At 38.2% G+C, this 22,853-nt stretch overlaps 1 protein-coding gene across 1 annotated transcript in view; it reads left to right on the forward strand.

Moving 5' to 3' along the window:
• The window catches only part of LOC108633317 (transmembrane gamma-carboxyglutamic acid protein 1-like), a 142,849-nt gene that overhangs the window by 67,689 nt on the left and 52,307 nt on the right, over positions 1-22,853 (forward strand). Inside the window, exon 3 of the mRNA XM_018043688.1 lies at positions 10,603-10,763. Coding sequence (XP_017899177.1) covers positions 10,603-10,763 — 161 coding nt within the window. The remainder of the gene's footprint in view (positions 1-10,602; positions 10,764-22,853) is intronic.

Consider the following 22,853-nt stretch of genomic DNA (forward strand, 5'->3'; position numbering starts at 1 on the left):
TAGTATACTGTATTGGTGTTTTTCTTTTTGGCTTACTTCACTCTGTATAATAGGCTCCAGTTTCTTAAAAAGAATAATTATTCCCTGTTTTTTTTGCCAGTGAAATAGACATCTTGCCTCCTGAGATTACTGCATCACACAGAGTATCACTGAAACTGTTGGGCAGGCTGGATGGACAGCTCTTTGTGGACTCTGCCCTTTGCTGCATGGATAAGTTGTTTTTATTAAAAGAGAAATTGCCTTAATATGGGTTCATGTCTGCAATGGATAGGGGTATGCATGCATCTGGACATGATGTCTTTGTGTATAGTTGTATAATGTTTAGATTGCTTATGAAGTATTTCAAAGTGAGACTCTTTACCCTTGTACAACCTAGATAATGGCTATATGGAAAGTAACATGTATTCTCTAATTTCTCTGGCGTTTATAACTGACTAGAACCCTCTGAATGAGGGTTAGAGAAGAGTTTTATCCAAACTTCTGTATGTAGAGGTATCATAAATATGCTGTATACTTAAAGTTTGTGGAATTAATTAATGTATTTCACTATGGTTCCCAGTGCTAAAATTGGACTTCAAGGTCCCTACAGATTGATTGTGTTGGAGCAGACTGGTGGCATGCCCCAGGCTTTGGGGGCAAGTGTAGAAATGCCATCAGATCACAGTTTAATAATTTCTTGCGAGGTGTGAATTCAGTCATGGTGTCAATTGAAAACTATTTTAACCTTTAAAAAAATTAAAAAAAAAAACGTTTACCGTGGACCATTGTTAAAGTCTATTGAATTTGTTACGGTATTGTTTCTGTTCGGTGTTTTTGGTTCTGTGGTCTTAGCTCCTCAACCAGGGATTGAACACACACCCCTGCATTGGAAGGCAAAGTCTTAACCACTTGACCACCAGGGGAGTCCCCTATTTTAACCTTTTTTGCAAGCAGATTCTGTAATATGTTTCTGTATGTAGTCTTGCTCTTCAGTCAAGGGGGTTTACTTATGATGACCTAATGGTACCCTGCCCTCTCTCCAGCTCTAGTCAATCATTTCCAAGTACCTAGTATTTCTACTTCATTGGGCAAAGCATTTACCACTCTGTGCCTCAGTTTACTCAGTAGTTTGCCATTAGACTGAGCTCCTTGAGGGACTTTATCTTATTGTTAAACCCACTGCCTTGCACCAACATCTGGCACGTAAAAAGTGCTCCATAAATGTTTGAACAAATCAGTGAGTGAGTCAGTGAATGGTAAAATTAGACTAATAATACTTGGCTTATGTAGCATACAAGGTTCTTGTATCATTGAAATTCATATCTTAAGCTTCTCTTGCTTTCAAAGAAAGAATTGAAGCAACATGAAATTAAGACCATGTATAAAAAGAGCATAGGAATCAAAAATTAAAATATTGGAAGATAATACTGAGCATTTAGGAATTGCACACCTGTGAGCTCCAGTGGCTTTTGCCAGTCCTGCCCCTCTGCTGAACACCAGCCTCCTCCCTCCTAGTAGTCCCTGCCGACTGCCTCTGCCAGTCTGGGACTCCTCATTGTGCTCCTTGGGCACAGGTGATGAACATGAGAGTTTCAGCAGAAGGTGTGTGTATCGGTCAGGTGCCCCTTGGACAGGGCCAGGCTGTGCATTATAGAGTTGGCAGCTGTCACTTATATGTGATGGCTAAACATGAGAGTGGATGAGGTCACCTAATAAGAGGGAAGGAGAAGAGGAGAGGCCAGTTAACATTTATTTTAAGGGAAAAGACAGCAGAAAAAGCCTTTCCTGAGAGGGAAGAATGAGAGGAAGGGGAAAAACAACTGAAGAAGGTGGTGCCCCCAAAATCCAACAAAGGAAGCATGGCCACAAGTGATAGCATCCTTTCTAAATAGCAGTTTCTTACTTGTGAGATATGACAAATACTCTACTTTTCAAAATGTTCTGAGTAAAATGAGATCATGTAAACAAAAGCCCTCTGTAAACTCGTAAATAACCTCAAAGGGCCTCCTGTCTCTTTCCTCTTCAGATCCACCAACTTTCACTTCTTGTTGCTGTCAGTGTGTTGATCTAGTTCAGCTCACCCCTAGTCCCTTCTACTTCTCAGCTTTCATGTGCGAAAGAAGCTTTCCAGTCTTATAGCCAGGCTCGTGGATGAGGGATGAGTAAATTAATCCTTGTTAAATCTGAGGGAGCTAGGGCTCCCTTATAGGTGAAACAGAAGTTCTAATGCATCACCTTAGTCTTGTTTTGTTTCTAGGTTTATGAGTTTGAGTCACTTCTGCATAAATAATGTCTTACTATCCTTAATATCCAAAATGATTATGTCAGATATTGAATAGCTACCTGAACTATCAAATAACCCAGATATCAGTAGAAAATAATTTAGGATATTTTGTTATAGCTACTCATTCATGCTTCTCTAAATATGTATATCTGTCATGTGTATGATTTTCAATTCTCAGTCCTTCTTAAGAGCTTCTTTCTGATCTTTTGTTAAAATTCTCATGATGACAGACTTACCAGCACACATTTGACCAAAATTGAAGTTAATAAAATTAAGCATGTAAGGTATGGTAAAGGATACTTCCTTATGAGTTTCTTATAAAATCAAGTCCTTCTTAAATAAGGACCAGAAATAGTCCATAATTTATATTCTGAAGAATTTCTGAAATTTTTGAGAATAATTTTATTTATTTATTCACTTATTTTTGGCTGTGCTGGGGCTTTGTTGCTTCCCAGGCTTTTCTCTAGTTATGGAGATCAGGGACTACTCTCTAGTTGTGGTGTGTGGGCTTCTCATTGTGGTGGCTTCTCTTGCTGCAGAGCGTGGGTTCTCAGGCACATGGACTTTGGTAGTTGTGGTTCCCAGGCTCTAGAGCACTGGCTTGCTAGTTGTGGCATATGGGCTTAGTTGCTTCATGGCATGTGGGATTGTCACAGATGAGGGATCCATGTCTCCTGCACAGGCAGGCAGATTCTTTACCAAGGAGCCACCAGGGAAGCCCTCAAAATTTTAAATCTCATGACATCCTCAGAATATTTATGAATCATCAAAGTAGCCACTACTTGACACTAACTAATTGAAAGGACCTATGAGATTCTCATAAGGTATTATTAAAGGTATGGGCTACACTGGTGGCTCAGTGGTAAAGAATCCACCTGCCAATCCAGGAAACGTGGGTTCAATCCCTGGGTCAGGAAGATCCCCTGGAGGAGGGGAATGGCAACCCAATCTGGTATTCTTACCTGGGAAATCCCATGGACAGAGGAGTCTGGCGGGGCTATGGTCCATAGGGTCACAAAGGGTTGGACATGGCTTAGTGACTGAACAATGATGAAGGTATGGTGCAGCAGGAGAAAGATGACTCCTAAGCCCATTTTTAGTCACACAGGATATACTTTGTCTTCTCATTGTGAACAGTCAAAATACATGCAGGATAACCTTGGTCTCAGGGGAGCCAGAGGACAAGTTTACTGAGAATCTTTGATATTTAATGGTCATATAGCTAAAATTAGGCTGCATGCCGTCCGTGCAAACCATCAATCTATACATTTTTCAACAAACTGGACAGGCTAGTACAGAGTACCTCCAAGGGCTTTAAACAGCATTGTATAATGCTTGTACATTTCATCCCAAACTTGACCAAGGGGACCAGACTTCCAGGCATCCCTGGAGTTAAACATACAGACTCACTGCAAGTTAATCCTATCCTTGATCAATTATTCTTTGTTTTCTAAGTATATTTTTTTTATCATCTTGGTAAATAAATCTCTTGTTTTTCCTTTAATGAAATAACTGCTACCAGGACAGTGATAACAAATCATACTCTTGTTTATTGAGCTCCAGTCTTTGCCAGGCTCTGAGCAAAGCACTTTATGTCCAATACCTCATTTATAACTGAGGTTGGTGCTGTTATTCCAGTTCTACAGATGAGGAAGGGAAGCTTAGGGTTTTGGCTTTCCTCACATAGCTGTTTGCTTTAATGCCTCTTGCTTACTTTGTAAATGTGTAGCTGATGGGTACCATTTAACAAACTTGGGATACCAATGAGATCACATTCATTACTCAAAGTAACCACAGCCCCTGAAAATATGAGAATGTCTTTCTTCCTTCCCTTACCAGCCCTGTTCCTGTGGGACATGTAGGAACTCTAGGGTTGCACCTGAAGTCTAGAGGAGTACATCCTGTGAGGAGTGATGAAGATGAAGGAGTAATAGGATGTGAAACTCACCTTCTCCCACAAATAGAGGAGTACATCCTGCCTCCTGCACCGAAGAAAGATAATGGAATGCTAGGTGCATTTGTAGGAAGTCTCCCTTTTATCTTGCTCTTCATATTGTTGCTAGCATATAGTCTTACATTGAAACCAGAACACCCAAATCAGGCTTTTTGATACCCAGCAATTCCAAGGACAGTAGAGGAGCCACTTCATGAACTGAGGCATAGGTTTGCCCTTGCTGGGCTGGTAGTAATTACCAGCAGCACTAGGGAAAGAGGAGAACACCTTTCTACCCAGCACTTCACTCCCCTCTGCTCACTCCATAACACAGGAAGCCTGATTGCCCAGTGTTTCAGCTACCTAGTGACCCTGTATTTCAGTTTTCATCTCCCTGGCCTCTTCCCCAGAGAAGCTGACAGAACTGGAGCAGCTAATTGGGGGAGAACTGAAGGTAACCAACAACTGAGGGGGTGTGACTGGATGGGGTGGGGACTACACTGGATTCTTTTCCTGCTAACTTTACCAGGGCCACAGTAACTAGCCCATGTGACAGGTGTCACCAACTTTCAAGTTCCAAAACAGATCTCAGTTTCCTTCCTCAGAGAAGAAACTTCGCAGCCCATTGAAACTTGATGTGACAAATGGATTTGGGAGCACACTGGCAAGACCCAATCTGTCTTCAGAACCCCTAGGTCAGAGGTTCCCAAACTTGCTGAGTTTAAAGTACTCCTAGTTATTGCAGTGACTTTTCAATAACAGCCATAGGCCAAAAGAAATTCCTAGTAGTTCCATTTATGAAGTAATTAGGTCTAAACAACTTAATAGGTGTTTATATCTTGACAGCTTGGTCACCTCTTAAAAAAATGATACATACCTCCTATTAATGCACTTGTCAAATATTGTGATTTTTACAAATTGAAGATTTTTGGCAACCTTGCGTTGTCAGGCGGTAGTTAACATTTTTAGCAATGAAGTATTTTCTAATTACGGTTTGTACATTACTTTTTTAAGATATAATGCTATTGCATACTTAATAGTATATAGTATAGTGTAAAATAACTTTTATGGGCATTAGTTATGTTTATGGTCCTTGGAAGAAAAGCTATGACCAACCTAGACAGCGTATTAAAAAGCAGAGACGTTACTTTGCCAACAAAGGTCCATTTAGTCAAAGCTATGGTTTTTCCACTAGTCAGGTATGTATGTAAGAGTTGGACTATAAAGAAAGGCGAGTGCCAGAGAATTGATGCTTTTGAACTGTGGTGTTGGAGAAGACGCTTGAGAGTCCCTTGGACTGCAAGGAGATCCAACCAGTCCATCCTAAAGGAAATCAGTCCAAAGTGTTCATTGGAAGGACTGATGCTGAAGCTGAAACTCCAATACTTTGGCCATGTGACGTGAAGAACTGAATTACTGGAAAAGATCCTGATCCTGGGAAAGATTGAGGGTGGGAGAAGAAGGGGATGGCAGAGGATGAGATGGTTGGACGGCATCACCGACTCAATGGACATGAGTCTGAGTAAGCTCCGGGAGTTGGTGATGGACAGGGAGGCTTGGCGTGCTGCAGTCCATGGGATCGCAGAGTCAGACACGACTGAACGACTGAACTGAACTTATGTGCATTAGGAAACCAAAAAACTCACACTTTGTTTTGATATTTCTTTTAAATAGCCATGCAGTTACTTACTAATTGGATGTGTCTATCTTTTGAGGATCACAAAATTTCTCAAACATTCTCACTTCTCACACATAGCACCTGTTTGTTTTTTTTTTTTTTTAATCACAGCCAAAATCCACCTTCTGTGTAGAACTACCTTATATTAACCCTAAATTTCACATCTGTCCCTTTCTTTCCCTTCCTTTTGGCACCATTCTAAAGCATGATGTTATCATTTCTTAACCTGGTTTAATGTAAGTAGTGTTTTTCCTGGCCTTTATCCCTCCATTTTCTCCTCATCTTGCCCCTAAATCTGTTGTACATAAAAACATTTTTCTAGGTTTTTCTCTGTGAAGTATTGGTCTAAAATCTTGAATGCTATCAAATAGTTTAAATATTTTAGCCTAACATTCAATGCCTCATGACATGGCTATCAAGCCATTTCAAGTTCCATTTCCCTCTCTTCCTTTTTGAATGGTGAACTCTGCCCTACTGGCAAGCTCATTATTCCTTATTTATGGCCCTAGATTTATTTGATTCTAGGCCCTCACTCACTTTTTTGTTTTCATAGGGTGTCTTTCCTCACCATCTTTGCATGTCCCTGAAAGGCCAGCCCTAATACACTTCACTCGTCTTTCTCCAGGCCTCTCTCCCATCCACCCACACACCTATCCGGAAAAAATTTGCCTGCCTGCTGACCTCAAATAGCATATATCTGGTTCATCTTCCATTAGGGCTGTTTGTATATCTCTTATCTTCATTATCTGCACCAAAGAACCTTGAGGGCAAAGGCCATTTCCTATTGATCTTTGTGACTTGTCATTATCTCATTGTACATAGTCTGTGTTCAGTAAATAAGTCCTAAAGAAAAAAATTTGCTCACTTAAAAGAAAAATGTAAACATTTGCCACTTTAAATAATGGCTCTTTGAGTAACTTCAAACCCAGGATGAGAGAACTGATTAGATAAGTGGAGTAGAGATTTTCCACATGAGCTGTTAACTTTCAGGCCCTGCCATCTGCTGTTTTTCAGCAAATATATGGACATGATTTTACCTAGATAAAGATTTTTGACATTAAAATATCAGTTTTGGTATGCTGCAGTGTTAAAAATATGCAACATGACTGTATTTTGGTTTAAGGGAGTAATTTAGGGAGTTATTTGAGAAGTCATCTTATTTCACTTATTTTTATTGTTTTCTTTTGAAGAGAAAGCATGGGTGAGAGCTATTCATTTTGAAATTATGAAAAAGTAGCTATGTTTTTTAAATTAATATACTTATTTTATAGTGGTATTCAGTCTTAGAGTTGAAATATTTTCCTTAGTGAGGATGTTCCCTAACTGAATTGAAAGAAAACAGCTTAGGTTTTTCGTTATGTACTTTAATGAGACAAGAACATGTTTGAATACCACCTCAGTGTTGTGTTCTCAGAGTAGATTTACAGTCTGTATACTTGTCATATCATGTCATCTCTGATGAAGGCGTACACATGATTCTGGACAGCTCTGGGGTACCTCACACATTTTGATGAAAAGGAGGTATAGGAAAGTAATCAACCTTAGTTTCAAACATTAAGTCCAAACACAAGCCCCTGCATCATGGAGACTGCCCAGCGTTTTAGGAAAAAATAGTCTGATCTTACCTTATAGGTCCAAGATGCCACCTTTCCCTGATTTTGTTTTCTCATAGAAAGGATCCCAATTCTGACATCACCCATTAGATTTCCAAATTACTTTGATTAGGACTGGCAGATACTCTCCCACAATTTCCTGTTCCCTAATATATGGCAGATATGTTGTTGTTGTTCAGTCACTAAGTTGTGTCCGACTCTTCGCGACCCCATGGACTGCAGCACGCCAGGCTTCCCTGTCCTCCGCTATCTCCTGGAGTTGCTCAGACTCCTGTGAGCCAGTGATGCCATTCAGCCATCTCATCCTCTGTCACCCCTTCTCCTTTTTGTCTTCGGTCTTTCCCAGGACATAACTAATCTGTAATAGTATCTTTCCTACTGGTCAGATTCTTATTCCAACTGATAACTTCTAATTGACCATATTTGGCAAGTGAGATAAAAACCTACTTGCCAGGTTATTGCATCTAGAGATCTCAGTATTATATCATGTTGCCTCCCAGTACAAGAAATACACAGGAGATGTTTGTAGAATGCTGTTGTTAATTTGGTTAGGCTGGAATTAGAAGGGCTGTATCCTGCTGTACATTACCTTATAGTTGTGTGATCTGAATTAGCCTGCATTTTGATTTTAGGAGTCAGCTGCTTTCCTTGACACATTTTTCAATGTAGACAGCATGTAAGACTTTCCCTTAGGAGAATTTAGGGTTTTTTCCCGGTTAAAATACAATATTTTCGATTGGTTTATTTTAAAGAAAACTGTCACCAAAAGCCAAGGAAGCCTTAGACTTCATTGACATATCTGAAAGTGAAAGTTGCTCAGTTGTGTCTGACTCTTTGCGACCCCATGGACTGTATAGTCCATGGAATTCTCCAGGCCAGAATACTGGAATGGGTAGCCTTTCCCTTCTCCAGGGGATCTTCCCAGCCTAGGGATCGAACCCAGGTCTCCCTCATTGCAGGTGGATTCTTTACCAGCTGAGCCACCAGGGAAGCCCAAGAATACTGAAGTGGGCAGCTTATCCATTTTCTGGCGGATCTTCCTGACCCAGGAATCAAACCAGGGTCTCCTGCATTGCAGGCAGATTCTTTACCAGCTGAGCTACCAGGGAAGCACAATTGACATATCTAGTGTGTTTAGAAACAAGGAAGCTGATAGCCATGATTAGTTTTGTACTTGTCAGACCACACTCAGTGTAGAATATGGCATTTAATGTGATAAAGATGATACAGGGACACCTATGTATTTTTCTAATATATGACCAACAGATGAAGGAACGAGACATGTTTATCCTAGAAAAGAGAAGCCTCAAGGGAAGTCAGTTACCATCTTCATGTATTAGTTGGCTTATTATATGGAAGAGAATTGTTTCTCATTGCCATAAATAAGACTAGTGACTAGGAAGTTGTTAATTCAATGAAATGTCCCTTGGAAAAGGGCTCCATAGTCAAATAAATGTGACATACATGTGTGTTGTGTTTGTTTTGTGGAGATTTCATGTATATATTAAATACATAGTAAGAGTCCTAAAAAGTCATACTGTAAAAGATCTTTTTACATTTGTTAATCCCAGCATTCCATAAACACCTTCCTCAGAACTAGTTTTCTAAGGAGCTCCCATTTGAGTAGTGGTTTTGGAACTGTGGGAGTGGGCCCAGCAGCACCAGCATGACCTGGGCTCTTACTTGAAATGCAGCTTCTTGGCTCTATCCCAGCCCTGTGCAATCAGAGACTCTGGGAGGTAGGCCCAGCAGGATGTGTGATAGTAAGTCCAACAAGAGATGCTCATGCAGCTAAGCTGTGAAAAGCACTGGCAGAAAATTCAACTATTACTCTCCAACTCAGCAGCACCCTTTTATGTTCTAGGATTTCTTCTAGTGATTTTTTTTTATGATTTTTGTGATCCATTTTTATCGCTACTTAACCCTTCAGAGGCACAGAAAGAAGGAAGACATACCATAGTTTTCAGTGTACCCATCTAGCTCGTATCAATTTGAATATTTAAAGAATCCTAAGTAATGAATCCATATCCTCTATAAAGTCAAATACACATTTCTAAAATTGAGGTAAACCTTAAATTCATTGCTGCTGTTGCCATTTTTAAACGAGTATTTACTTATTTTCATTTAACTTCAAAATGTTTCCCCCCCCCAAAATGTGGCCTTTTTTTTCCCTTAATGTTCTGAAGGATCTATTATGTACCTTGTCACATGTCAGAGGTCTTTAAGATTAGTGTATTTTCTAATTTATTTGCACTAGCAGAAGATTAAATTCTGGTAGCATTCTATTTATCTCTTCAAACAAGCATGACCGTTTTGGACAAATGTAATTGAAGTATAGTTTAAAATGAATCTGTACATAAAAATTATTTCCCACAAGTGTGCATTATAACCATTGCCTTATTTTACTGGGTATTATGAATGTGCATTTTGAATGTTTATATGAAATGCCTCTACAGGTCAGACAGAACAATTTTCTATTTCTGAAGGACATCAAAATGGGGTTAAATATATTAACGTGTCAAAATATATTCAAGCTAAGTGCATTTAGAACAAAATGACTATTAATATCCTTTGGAATGAATTATGGCCAAATTTATCTTAATTTCTTGATAGTATTTTGTCACCTCTTCCTTTCACATGAGTAAAGGTGCTTTGGGTTTACATAATTAGGTCAGTTGGAGTTTTATTTATTTTTAGTTAGGGGTAACGAAGACTGATAGTCCACAGACTGGATTTTTATTTCATTGCTGCTATCCACCAGCAGAATGCCTGGGGCATCCTCTTACAGTAATGAATGCATGCGTGTACTGGTTTCATTATTGCTATGTTTAAACACCCATGGTTGGCAGGAATGTGCTAAAGTCTGGATATAGGATAGTTCATCATGTCCTTGTCCCTGCCCAGGGCAACTGCCACTGAAAGGACACACATGATGAGGAAGACAGCAGATGGGGTGGTTGAGAGCTGAACGTTACTTCCTTGCTGACCTAGAGAAAGAGGTTGAGGGTGTTGGCTATGTTCTCTAAAGAGCGTCTAGCAGACTTCATCTTGTACAGTAACTTTCCACATATATTTTTAATTACAATGTTATGCTTATTACTATATCTCTTTGTAGTTTTCCTCACCGGAGAAAAAGCCAATTCAGTATTAAAACGCTACCCAAGAGCGAATGGACTCTTTGAAGAAATAAGACAGGGCAACATTGAGCGTGAATGCAAAGAAGAAGTCTGTACATTTGAAGAGGCAAGAGAAGCTTTTGAAAATAATGAAAAAACTGTGAGTATATTGGCAGTCTTTTAAAATATTCATAAATTTGCCTACTTTTGTGATGTATATTTAAAACCTGCATTCCCAAATGTGTGTGTTGCTATCAGTTAAAAACTAACCTCTTGAAGAGCTAACTCTAAATGTGGCCTCTAAGAACATGGTGTGGGTCAGAGGCCTCGGTCCACTTTCCTGTGTGCTGATCTGTGTTTGAGGGCTCCATTTCCATAGAACCCTGCTGAGCTGAGTTTGATCATCCGTGCACAGGGTAAGTAAGCTTGTTTTACTCAAGGCTCTGTCCAGAAAAGATGCAGATACCATCATGACCCTACCATGCTTGATCACAAAGTACAGAGAAAGCTGATAGATAGTGACGCTGTTTTAAAACATTTTACTTCTACCAGAGAAAAGACATATCAGAACTCCCCTCCCCACTCTGACAATGGTGTACATTCTTTGGAACTGCTTTACAGAAGGAAATGATGTTTCAGAGAGGTAGGTATTGTATAAAGATCCACTCCTGTACGCTGCTGTGAAAATAACACTACTTGAGAAACAAGTGATGTTGGATGTGCTCAGGGGACATCAGATAATCTCAGGAGCAGTGGATGCAGAAGTTTTAAAGAAAGATGATGTGGTTCCAGGGGGTGAGAGGAAGGAGTTCAAGGAGAGATGATCAGAGAGGCAGTGTTGCTAGATTTTGGTGTGCACAGCAAAGGCAAAATCAGTGTGTAAAGTGATCAGTTGTGAGCGTCAGGGTTTTTAACTCTGAAGTCCCACAGTTGAAAACAGGGAAAAGAATACATCATCTATCATGCCATCATGCAATCACAAAACACTCTTGTCTTTTAAATTTCTTTCCAGCTTTTTTCTGTTGTATCTGCTTACTCCTTGTGGGTTTTTTTTCTTCCCATACTTTTTCTTCTTATAAAAGTAATACATGTTTATTGTAGAGACATTGAAAATATGGTAAAACAAAAATGAATAAAATCACTTGAATTTTTAGTACTATCAGTTTTATAATTTTGGTATTTATCATTCTAGCCTATTCATAGTACATAGATAATTTTAATGACAATAGGATTATAGTATAAATAGTATTTTGTAGCATGGAGTTTCTGATAAAACCTGGCTCATGTACTTAAAAATTAGGTTTTGATATTGTGTTTTTCCAAAAAAGTACAAATTGTAGATACTCTACTGTGGTTTTTATAAAGCTAGTACCTTTTCATCCTGCTTTATCATGTTCCTTTAAAGGAAAGGTAAGAACTTTGGTGGGAAGATACTTTGACACTATGTAAAAATATTCTGTTCTCCACCAAACTTCTACCTACTAGTTTTAACAACTAGTTTTAACATCTGCTATTGATAGTTCTTGACTGAATCAATTAAATTCTAGTTTAACATAATGCTAAATGATGAGTTTCTGACTCCATCGTTCTGTGTACATTTGTTAGCTGGCGGTCCACTATGGGCAAAAATTTTCCCTTGATCTATCTCTCTTTCATAAATCATTTTATTCTGTGAGTTATAATCCATTACTGTCAGTGTTTTGATCAAAATATCTTAAATTTGGCTAATGGAAATTTCTTCAAACCAGGTTCTCTGTCTCTTTGACATGTTCTTATCATTTTTGATTTTTTCTTTAAACTTTTTGGCCCAGCAAGGTGCTCCAGGATACTGTTGTACTTTCCCTGCCCCAGTCTTGGCATTGGTTGTTTCTCTGAGGAGCCTTGCTTACTTTTAGTTAGGAATAATATTTAGAAACCAAGCTAGAGTGTTTTCATTGCCATCAGAGTATCATTGTTTCTGGAGGTTCCAACAGCAGAGCGAGGGAAAAAATGATACATGTATATGCATATAAATATGTGTGTGTGTGCACGCACATGTGTCTGTGTGTGTTAGGGACCTGCATATTCATCCTGCTAATCTTCAGTTCCAACACCCCTCAGGGTTTTTGTTTTCCCCATTCTATATTTGTATGTGAAATGTAAATATTCTCCATAGATGTTCTTCCACAGTGAGAAGAAGCCTGGCTGTCAATTACACCAGTATATTAACTCATTTGCCCAATTCTATAGCACACATACGGTGGTTTCATTATTTTAATGCCCATATCACAATAGGGAGGGAAAAACATTTATGTTCATCCATCTGTCCCTTCTGAAAGTCATTCTGTATGTATTCACAGAATTTACCCTGTTTAAAAAAAAATCTGGATGGGACTTGCTTGTAAGGATGTGTTACCATTTTTTCAGCCGGTCTGTTGTATTTTGGCATTAAGTAGTTTCCACTGTTTTTACAATTACAGATAATGCCATCGTAAATAATTTTGCATGATAGGAAGTACATCTTCAGTATAAATTCTTGGAATTGGATTGCTTATCAAGGGTTGATGTGTGTGTAGGTTTGTTAGAATTTGCCAGAAAGCTCATACTGTTTTACATCCCCTCCAAGATATCTGAGAGAGTGCCTATCCCTCACAGTCTGACTAGCAGGGTGTGACATGGTATCTTGGTTGTGTTTCAACTTACATTTCTTTTATGAGTGAAGTTGTGTATTTTGCCATGTATTTATGGGCCATTATTATATCTATTTTGTGCGTTGTCTTGGCCTTTTGTTCATTTTTTTCCTATCAGATTTATGGTCCTTCCCATGCCCCCCCCACCCCGAATTTTTAGAAAATATATTAGAGATACTAGCCTTTATTGGTGATACATTTCAAATATGTGCTTGCAATTGTCATTTATATTTTGACTTTGCTTATGGGTTTTACTTATGCAGTTTTTTTCATTTTCATTGTAGCTAAACATTAAACAAGTAGTTTATTGAATCTAGATTTTAAATCATACTAGAAAACCTTCCTCTTAGTCCCTGGTTATAGAGGAATTCACACAATTTCTTTTAATATATTTGAATTTTTACATTTGGTCCTCTGATTCACTTAGTTTATTCTTGGGTGTGGTGTGAGTTATGGATCTGATTGTTTTTCATGTAGCTATCCAGTTGTCCATGCACAATTTGTTACGAAGTCCTTCTTTGCCCCAGTGATTTTAGTTACCTTTTACCAGAACCCAATTTCCATGTGTACTTAGTGAATTTCAGGACTGTTCATATTCTAGTCCATTGGTCCATCATTCTACTTAAATGCTAGTCCCACACTGCTTTAATTATAGAAGATTGATAGCATATTTAATATAAATTACAGCTAGTTTCCTTTATAAGCTTTTTCAGTGTTTTGTTCTCATATGCCTATTTTTTCCATATAAATTTTTAGTATTAATGTGTCTAGCACAGAAAAAACTCATTTGTCAGTGTTTTTATTTGGATTTCTTTCGGTTTATAAATTAACTTAGGGAGAACTAACATCTTTAAGGTATTAAATCACCCTCTCAAGAAGAGATTTCTTTCTGTTTATTGAAGTAAGGAAAGTTTTACTGTTTTCAGAAATGTTTATTGTTTTCATCATATAAGTTTTGCACATTCCTTAGGTTGGTTCCTGTTTCTTTGTTGCTATTGTAAATGGGTTGTTCTTTTCCATGAAAAATTCTAACTGGTTATTATTTGTGAATGTGTGAGCTATTGATGTTTTTTAAACCTTACTGAGTTACATACAATTAACCGCATGTATATAAACTGTACAACTTGGTAAGTTTTAACATATGCATACACCTATGAAACCACAGTGAAGATAGTAAATAGATTCATCACTCCCAAAAGCCCCGTTGTAATTCCTCCTTCCCACCTCTCCCAATGATCAAGACCACCCCCAGGCAATGATTCATCTGATTTTTGTTGCTACTGCTGCTGCTGCTGCTAAGTCACTTCAGTCGTGTCCGACTCTGTGCAACCCCAGAGACGGACACTATTAAATTGCTGCACTCATATATCAGCAAATTTGGAAAACTCACAGTGAGCACAGGACTGAAAAAGGTCACTTTTCATTCCAATCCTAAAGAAAGGCAGTGCCAAAAAATGTCAAAACTACCATCCGGTTGTATTTATTTCAATGCTATCAAGGTTATGCTCAAAATACTTTAAACTAGGCTTCAGCAGTACATGAACTGAGAACTTCTGGATGTACAAGTTGGGTTTAGAAAAGGCAGAGGAATCAGAGATCAAATTGCCATCATTTGTTGAATCATAGAGAAAGCAATGAAATTCCAGAAAAGCATCTACTTCTGCTTCATTGACTTCACAAAAGCCTTTGACTGTGTGGATCACAACAAACTGGAAAATTCTGAAAGAGGAATACCAGATCACCTTATCTGTCTCCTGAGAAGCCTGTATATAGGTCAAGAAGCAACAGACATGGAAAAATGGACTGGTCCAAAATTGGGAAAGGACTACCACAAGGCTATATATTGTCACCCTGTTTATTTAACTTTTATGCAGAGTACATCATGTGAAATGCCAGGCTGGATGAATTACAATCTGCAACCAAGATTGCCGGGAGAAATATCAACAACCTCAGACATAAAGATGATGCCATTCTAATGGCAGAGAGTGAGGAGGAACTAAAGAATTTCTTGATGGAGGTGAAAGACGAGAGTGAAAAAGCTGGCTTGAAATTCAACATTCAAGAAACAAAGATCATGGCATCCGGTCCCATCACTTCATGGTAAATATTAATTGAAGGGGAAAAAGTGGAAGCAGAGACCTATTTTATTTTCTTAGTTTCCAAAATCACTGCTGACAGTGACTACAGCCATGAAATTAAAAGACATTTGCTCCTTGGAAGGAAAGCTATGACAAACCTAGATGGTATATTCAAAAGCAGAGACATCACTCTGCTGACAAAAGTCCATATAGTCAAAGGTATGTATGGACTTTTCCAGTAGTCATGTACAGATATGAAAGCTGGACCATAAAGAAGGTTGAGCACTGAAGAATTGATGCTTTTGAATTATGGTGCTGGAGAAGACTCTTGAGAGTCCTTTGGACCACCAGGAGATCAAACCGGTCAATTCTAAAATAAATCAATCCTGAATACTCATTTGAAAGACTGATGCTGAAGTTGAAGCTCCAATACTTTTGCCACCAGATGCGAAGAGCCAACACATTGGAAAAGACCCTGATGCTGGGAAAGATTGAGGAGAAGGGAGTGGCGGAGGATGGCATAGTTAGATAGCATCACTGATTCAATGGACATGAATCTGAGCAAACTCTGGGAGATAGTGAAGAACAAGGGAGCCTGGCCTGGTGCAGTCCATGGGGTTGCAAATGGTCACACACGACTTAGCTACTGAACAACAACAACAAAATATCCTCTTTTGAGAAATATCTATTAATCTCCTGTTCCATTTTTAATTGGGTTATGTTTTGTTGCCAAGTTGTGGTTCTATCTATATTCTGGATATCAATCCTTTATCAGATATATGATTTGTAAATATTTTCTCCCGTTAGATGTTTCTTATTTACTCTGTTGATTGTTTCCTTTGATGCACAAAAGTTTTAGTTTAATGTCTATTTTTGCTCTTTTTGTTTGTGCTTTTTGTGTCATATACAAGAACTCATTGCCAAGTCTAATGTCATGAATCTTCCCAATGTTTTCTTTTAGTTTTATAAGCCTTATGTTTAGTTCTATAATCTATTTTGATTCAACTTTTGTATATAGTGTTAGAAAAAGGTCCATTTTCCATTTTTGAATGTGGATATCCAGTTTACCCAACACCATTTGTGGAAGAGACTGTCTTTTCCCCATTGAGTGGTCTTAGCACTCTGGCTGAAGATCATTTGATAATATATGTGAAGGTTGATACTGGGATCTTTGTTCTAGTCTACTGGTCTATTTGTCTGTCTTTATGACAGTATCACGGAGAAGGCAATGACACCACACTCCAGTACTATTGCCTGGAAAATCCCATGGACTGAGGCGCCTGGTAGGCTGCAGTCCATGGGGTTGCTAAGAGTCAGGGACAACTGAGCAACTTCACTTTCACTTTTCACTTTCATACATTGGAGAAGGAAATGGCAACCCACTCCAGTGTTCTTGCTTGGAGAATCCCAGAGACAGTGGGCCCCCGTCTATGGGGTCGCACAGAGTCGGACACGACTGAAGCGACTTAGCAGCAGCAGCATGACAGTATCATGCTGCTGGTTTTATTATTGTAGATTTGTAATATGTTTGGAAATTAGGAAGTATAATGCCTACAAAGTTGTTCTTCTTTCTTAAGGTTGTTTGGTTATTTAGGGTCCATCGAGATTCCATAAGAATTTTAGGATATCTTTCTATTTCTGTGAAATAAATACTGTTGAGATTTGTACAGAAATTGCATTGAATAGGAAAATCACTTCAGATTTTATGGACATTTTAACAATATTAAATCTTCTAGTCCATGAACACAGAGTGTCTTTCATTTATTTGTGTCTTCTTTAATTCCTTTCAGCAGTGTTTTGTAATTTTCAATGTACAAATCTTTCATATCTCTGTTTAGGTTTATTCCTAAGTATTTTATTCCTGTTGATGATATTATAAATGAAATTTTCTTTACTTCATTTTCAAATTATTCTTTATGGTATATAGAAATGAAGCTCAGTTGTTTGTGTTGATTTTGTATCTTGCTACTTTGTTGAATTCATTTCTTCTAAGATTTTTGTGGAATCTCAAGGGCTTTATACATAAAAGACCATGTCATCAGCAAATAGTAGATATACTGAGTTTGAAATGTCTAATTGTCTGGGGTCCTGATACCATAGCATTGGCTGTAAAAATTTATCGATCAATTAATAGTTTTTTTCTATTGCTCTATCCAGGGAAATAAGTACTTTGAGATTTAATTTCAATGACTCTGAAGAACTGACATCAGACTGTATCCAAATAGAAATGATGTGTCATTTCTATTTACTGATTCTAATTACTGACATTTCTATTTACTGATGCCTTTGCATCAATAAATAGAACTGAAGTTCAAGTTCTGTATCCCCCAAGGATTATTTTTCATAGCACTCTGTATAGAAAAACATGGCATAGTATGAAAGAAAATGTCATCACTGCTTCAGAAAGATATTTTTTAAGACTTTATAAATGAGATTAATGGTTAGCCAAGAGCAGTTTCATCTCACATTTAAGAAAACAATGTTTTGTCAATAGAATTATTTTAATCCTCACAACACAGCCATAGAAATGGCCATTGTCATTCCCCTTTACTAAGCTAAAATGTATTCATTTGAGCTTATTTTATATTTCCTAGTCTTTTCTACTTATAGAATAGTTACAAACATTCCTAGCTTGTGAGTCTTTTTGAAACTTCCACCAGTAGAAAGCAGAGTCATTGTTTTCACGTAAATTTTAGGAAACTGGTATAATCTATCCAGAAAACAGTCTACTGACTATAAAAATAAATATGTAAGCAACGGTTTGCAGATTATGAGCCAACCATCCATTGAATTCCACAGCAGTCAACAAAGAACACCTGTCTGAGAAGCACAGCAGGAAAATAGGCAGCAGGTGCCACACCCCTGGTATTTGCTTAGAGTAAAACAATGTCTGGCTCCATTGAGGCAGAAAGAGGGTGTTCTTTCTTGAAGCTGTTATTTTTCTGTTCTCTATAAATGCAGAATTATGTCTATATTTTATTTATAAATGGATTAAGAATATCTCCACATCTCTTTTTTTTTTAATTTTACTTTATTTTACTTTACAATACTGTATTGGTTTTGCCATACATCAACATGAATCCGCCACGGGTGTACATTTTTTAACTGACACATTTTGAATGCCTATCAGTCTTTCAAATTTACTAAAATTACTGCTTATCTACTTCCTGGCTGACTTATGAAACTTTATTTTCAGTCATTTAAGCTTTCAGTGTATCTTGGAAAATCATAATAAAAAGAAGGCAGTATTTACAGGACAATAGGATTTGAATTTAAAATGACCATTTCAAACCATGACTCTTCTGCTAACTACCTGTAAGATCTTGACTTAACATCACAGTTTATTTCTTATTTGCAAAGTAGGGTTGCTGTGATTATTAAGCACATATGGCTCAAGATATAATTGCTGAATGTATGAAAGTGAAAGTTGCTCAGTGGTGTCTGACTCTTTGTAACCCCATGGACAATAGCCTGCCAGGTTCCTCTGTCCATGGAATTCTCCAGGCAATTCTACTGGAGTGGGTAGCCATTCCCTTCTCCAGGGGATCTTCCCAACCCTGGATTGGTAGCCATTCCCTTCTCCAGGGGATCTTTCCAACCCAGGGATCGAACCCAGGTTTTTTGCATTATAGACGGATACTTTACCAACTTTTTATTGTACTAGGAGAGATACCTAGGAAAGCCCACCAGGAAAGCCCAAGAATACCCGAGTAGGTAGCCTATCCCTTCTCCAAGTGATCTTCCCAACCCAGGAATCAAACCAAGGCCTCCTGCATGGCAGGTGGATTCTTTGCCAGCTGAACTACCAGAAAAGCCCTAGCAAGTATATGAATATGTTGAAAGTATGTTAGGTGCTATTTTATGCTAAAAAATACTTTAGGAATACCAAGATAAAATATTTGATTTGAATTGGTCCTTAAGGATCACCTATCACAATACTATATTTAGCTGGTGAGGAAATTGAGTAAATTGTTGGCAATTATGAAATTACTGGTGGCAGAATTAAAGTATGTATCTAGATTTCCTAATGTTTAAATTTTCATAGACATTTTAAAATTCTAGTTCTTAAAGATAATTTTTGTTGCATAAAAAAGGAAAGGAAATTGTTGAAAGCAGTTCCTGACTGCTCATGGCAATTTATTAGTTGTAATATTATTTTCATGAATAAATAATCCTATAAATAAACATTACAGTAACTCTGGATGTTAGTTTTAACCTGGGGTAAAATGACCAGGTGGTTCATTTCAATGTAAAAATACTATCCTTGCTTATACTTTTCAGAATCTAAAAGAAAGTACTTTCTTCTGATTTAGGAGAGAAAAACACAGCGAAAGTTCAACTGTTGAGAGTGGGCAGGACTGTGCTGGGATAAGGTTGATATTACAATGTCACAGAATTTTATGTTGTAACAAATGGGATAGATCTATCCTGATTTTTCCGTTGAAAAAGTAAATCCAAGCAATAAAATAAAATAAAATATTTCATATTATTTTGAAAAGTAATGATTTTTGTATTGCTTTATCAAGTATATATACTTGCTCATATTGATTACAAATTCAAAGCATACATGTATGTCTGTATTTCACTTTGCCTCATTTAGATCATAGACTGGTACTGGTTGCTCCAGTACCATCCTTAAACTAGGTGCCGTTCATATTACTGAGCATATTACACATGCTAAGCTAATTTACCTTTAGAGTTATCCAATGGGATATGTATCATCTTCACTTTTGGTTGAAGAAGTTGAGGCTCATAGTAGTTAAGATGTTTGTTGATACTATGGAATCAAAGTTTCATTCTCTTTTTGAAAATATTGGGTTGTAATTCTGTGAGGTTAGTGTGCCTCATTTAGGCCACAGTATAGTCTAGCAGAAGCCTCACACTAACTCCCACAGGGAGGGTCATGGATTGGAGAAGAGTGAGGGTTGATGTTCAGCCAGTAAGAACCAATTGAGCTAAAATGACTGAGTTTTTTGTTTAATTTTTTGGCCACACCCCAAAGCTTATGGGATGTGAGATCTTACTTCCCCAACCAGGGGTTGGATTTGCACCCCTTGCACTGGAAGGCAGTCAACCACTGAACCACAGTGAGTCCATTTACCTTTAGAGTTGCCCAACAGAATATGTATCATCTTCAGTTTTGGTTGAAGTCCACCAGGGAAGTCCCCTAAAATGACTGTTAACATTTGGAAAAATTTCTCTCTTACATGCCTTGCTCCAGCCTGTCTGACATCACTTTACCTAAGAAGTCATAGATTTCTCCACAAAACAGTAAGGCAGAAAGCATAGATTTCTGCCCTACATCACAAAAGGTTCCTGTATCCTGCTGAGGGCTTTGCCCAACAGCAAAGAAGTGAGGGTGGGGAGTTGGCTATCACCCACTTTCTCATTCCATTGGTCAAACCTACCTGGAAGCCCCAAGAACAAGGGAGTGTGTGATATACAGCTTGTAGAGGTCAGCATCCTGGGGCACAGAACCAAGCAGGGGAGGTGGTGAGATTGGATATGGGGCAGATGGAGTATAACCAGCATGACAGTGGAATGGAAGATCATTACAGGAATTAAAATGAACTCTAAAGAGATACATAAATCTGCAGTTCTAGCACAGCTGAGTTTATGGCCCAATGTTCATGTCTGGTATAGCAATCCTAAATTAAGAGAAGGAAATCAGAGGATGTGAGTTTCAACTTTTTCAAGGGCTAGTAGGTTTATGTTGTAATTGTTTCCTCTTCTGATCTAAAGGCCTCTGTATTAACCCTTATGGCATCTGTGTAGATGCAGGGCCCTGAATTTTGCAGGGCCCTGAATTTGTCTGTCATTCTCCAACTGTTGCAAAATATCAATACTCACTTCACGTTTACTAACAGTCACATTGTTGAAGTGTGAACATCTGCTGAGGACAAGGATTTATGACAACAGTCTTTGGAGTTAGACAGTGGGACTAATGGCTTTCCAGAACCCTGGGATGCTGAGTCATGGGTATTTTTTAGGGTGACCTCTTTAGGCAGACCTTAGTTTCTCTTGCTGAATAAGTAATGTGAACATGCTCTTGTTCAGTTTTGTTCAAGGGACAAAATATCTAGTATTTATAACCACCTTTTAAATAGAAACATATAGACTCTTACATTAAGTCTTCTAGGAAGATGACGTAAGCGTGATTATAAAAGAGCAGTAATATAAAAGCCTGAGTATAAAAAAGCCGAAATTTGAGGGTTTTTAAACCTTGACAGGAATTTACTTGCATGAGAGTGTCATAGGAAGCTGTATGTGATGGAAGAAAGTTGAATTCAGTGAAAAGCCATGTAAATGAACCTTAAATGAGCTCTGTGTTACCTATGCCATCACTGTACTTCCGTTAAGTTCTACATAGTTGTCTAATAATTTGGAAATTATGTTATCTTCATGCTTTAGTTTTCTAGGGCTGCTGTAACAAAATCCACAGACTGGGTGGCTGAAATGACAGAAATATATTTTCTCACAATTCTGGAGGCTAGTTAAATGTGTCAGTGGATTTGTTTATTCTGAGCCCTCACTCCTTGGTTTGCAGATGGACACCTTCTTCCTGTGAATTCACATGGTTATCCCTACATCTGTGTTGTTTGAGTCCTAATCTCTTCTTATAAGGACATTAATCATATTGGATCAGAACCTGCCCTAATGGCCCCACTTAATTATCTTTTTAAAGACCTTATCTAAAAACACAATCACAGTCTGAGTTACTAGAGGGTTAAGGCTTCAACATATAATTATGGAGGAGTGAGACACAATTGAATCCATAATGCTCCATGAGCTTCATTATCACTTTTCTGTAATTCTCTTAATAAGCTGTATCCAGTATGTACTGCATAGTTACATAGCAACGGTATGGCACATTTTAGTCTATGCAATGCCTGTTCAATATCCATTCAGTTCAGTTCAGTTCACTTCAGTCACTCAGTCCTGTCTGACTCTTTGAGACCCCATGAATTGCACCAGGCCAGGCCTCCCTGTCCATCACCAACTCCTGGAATTCACTCAAACTCATGTCCATCGAGTCAGTGATGCCATCCAGTCATCTCATCTTCTGTTGTCCCCTTCTGATCCTGCCCCCAATCCCTCGCAGCATCAGGGTCTTTTACAATGAGTCAACACTTCTCATGAGGTGGCCAAAGTATTGGAGTTTCAGCTTCAACATCAGTTCTTCCAATGAACACCCAAGACTGATCTCCTTTAGGATGGACTGGTTGGATCTCCTTGCAGTCCAAGGGACTCTCAAGAGTCTTCTCCAACACCACAGTTCAAAAGCATCAATTCTTCGGCTCTCAGCTTTCTTCACAGTCCAACTCTCACATCCATACATGACCACAGGAAGAACCATAGCCTTGACTAGATGGACCGTTGTTGGCAAGGTAGTATCTCTGCTTTTAAATATGCTACCTAGGTTGGTCATAACTTTTCTTCCAAGGAGTAAGCGTCTTTTAATTTCATGGCTGCAATCAACATCTGCAGTCATTTTGGAGCCCC

Source organism: Capra hircus (assembly GCF_001704415.2).
Source record: "Capra hircus breed San Clemente chromosome X unlocalized genomic scaffold, ASM170441v1, whole genome shotgun sequence".
NCBI classification, from domain to species: domain Eukaryota; kingdom Metazoa; phylum Chordata; class Mammalia; order Artiodactyla; family Bovidae; genus Capra; species Capra hircus.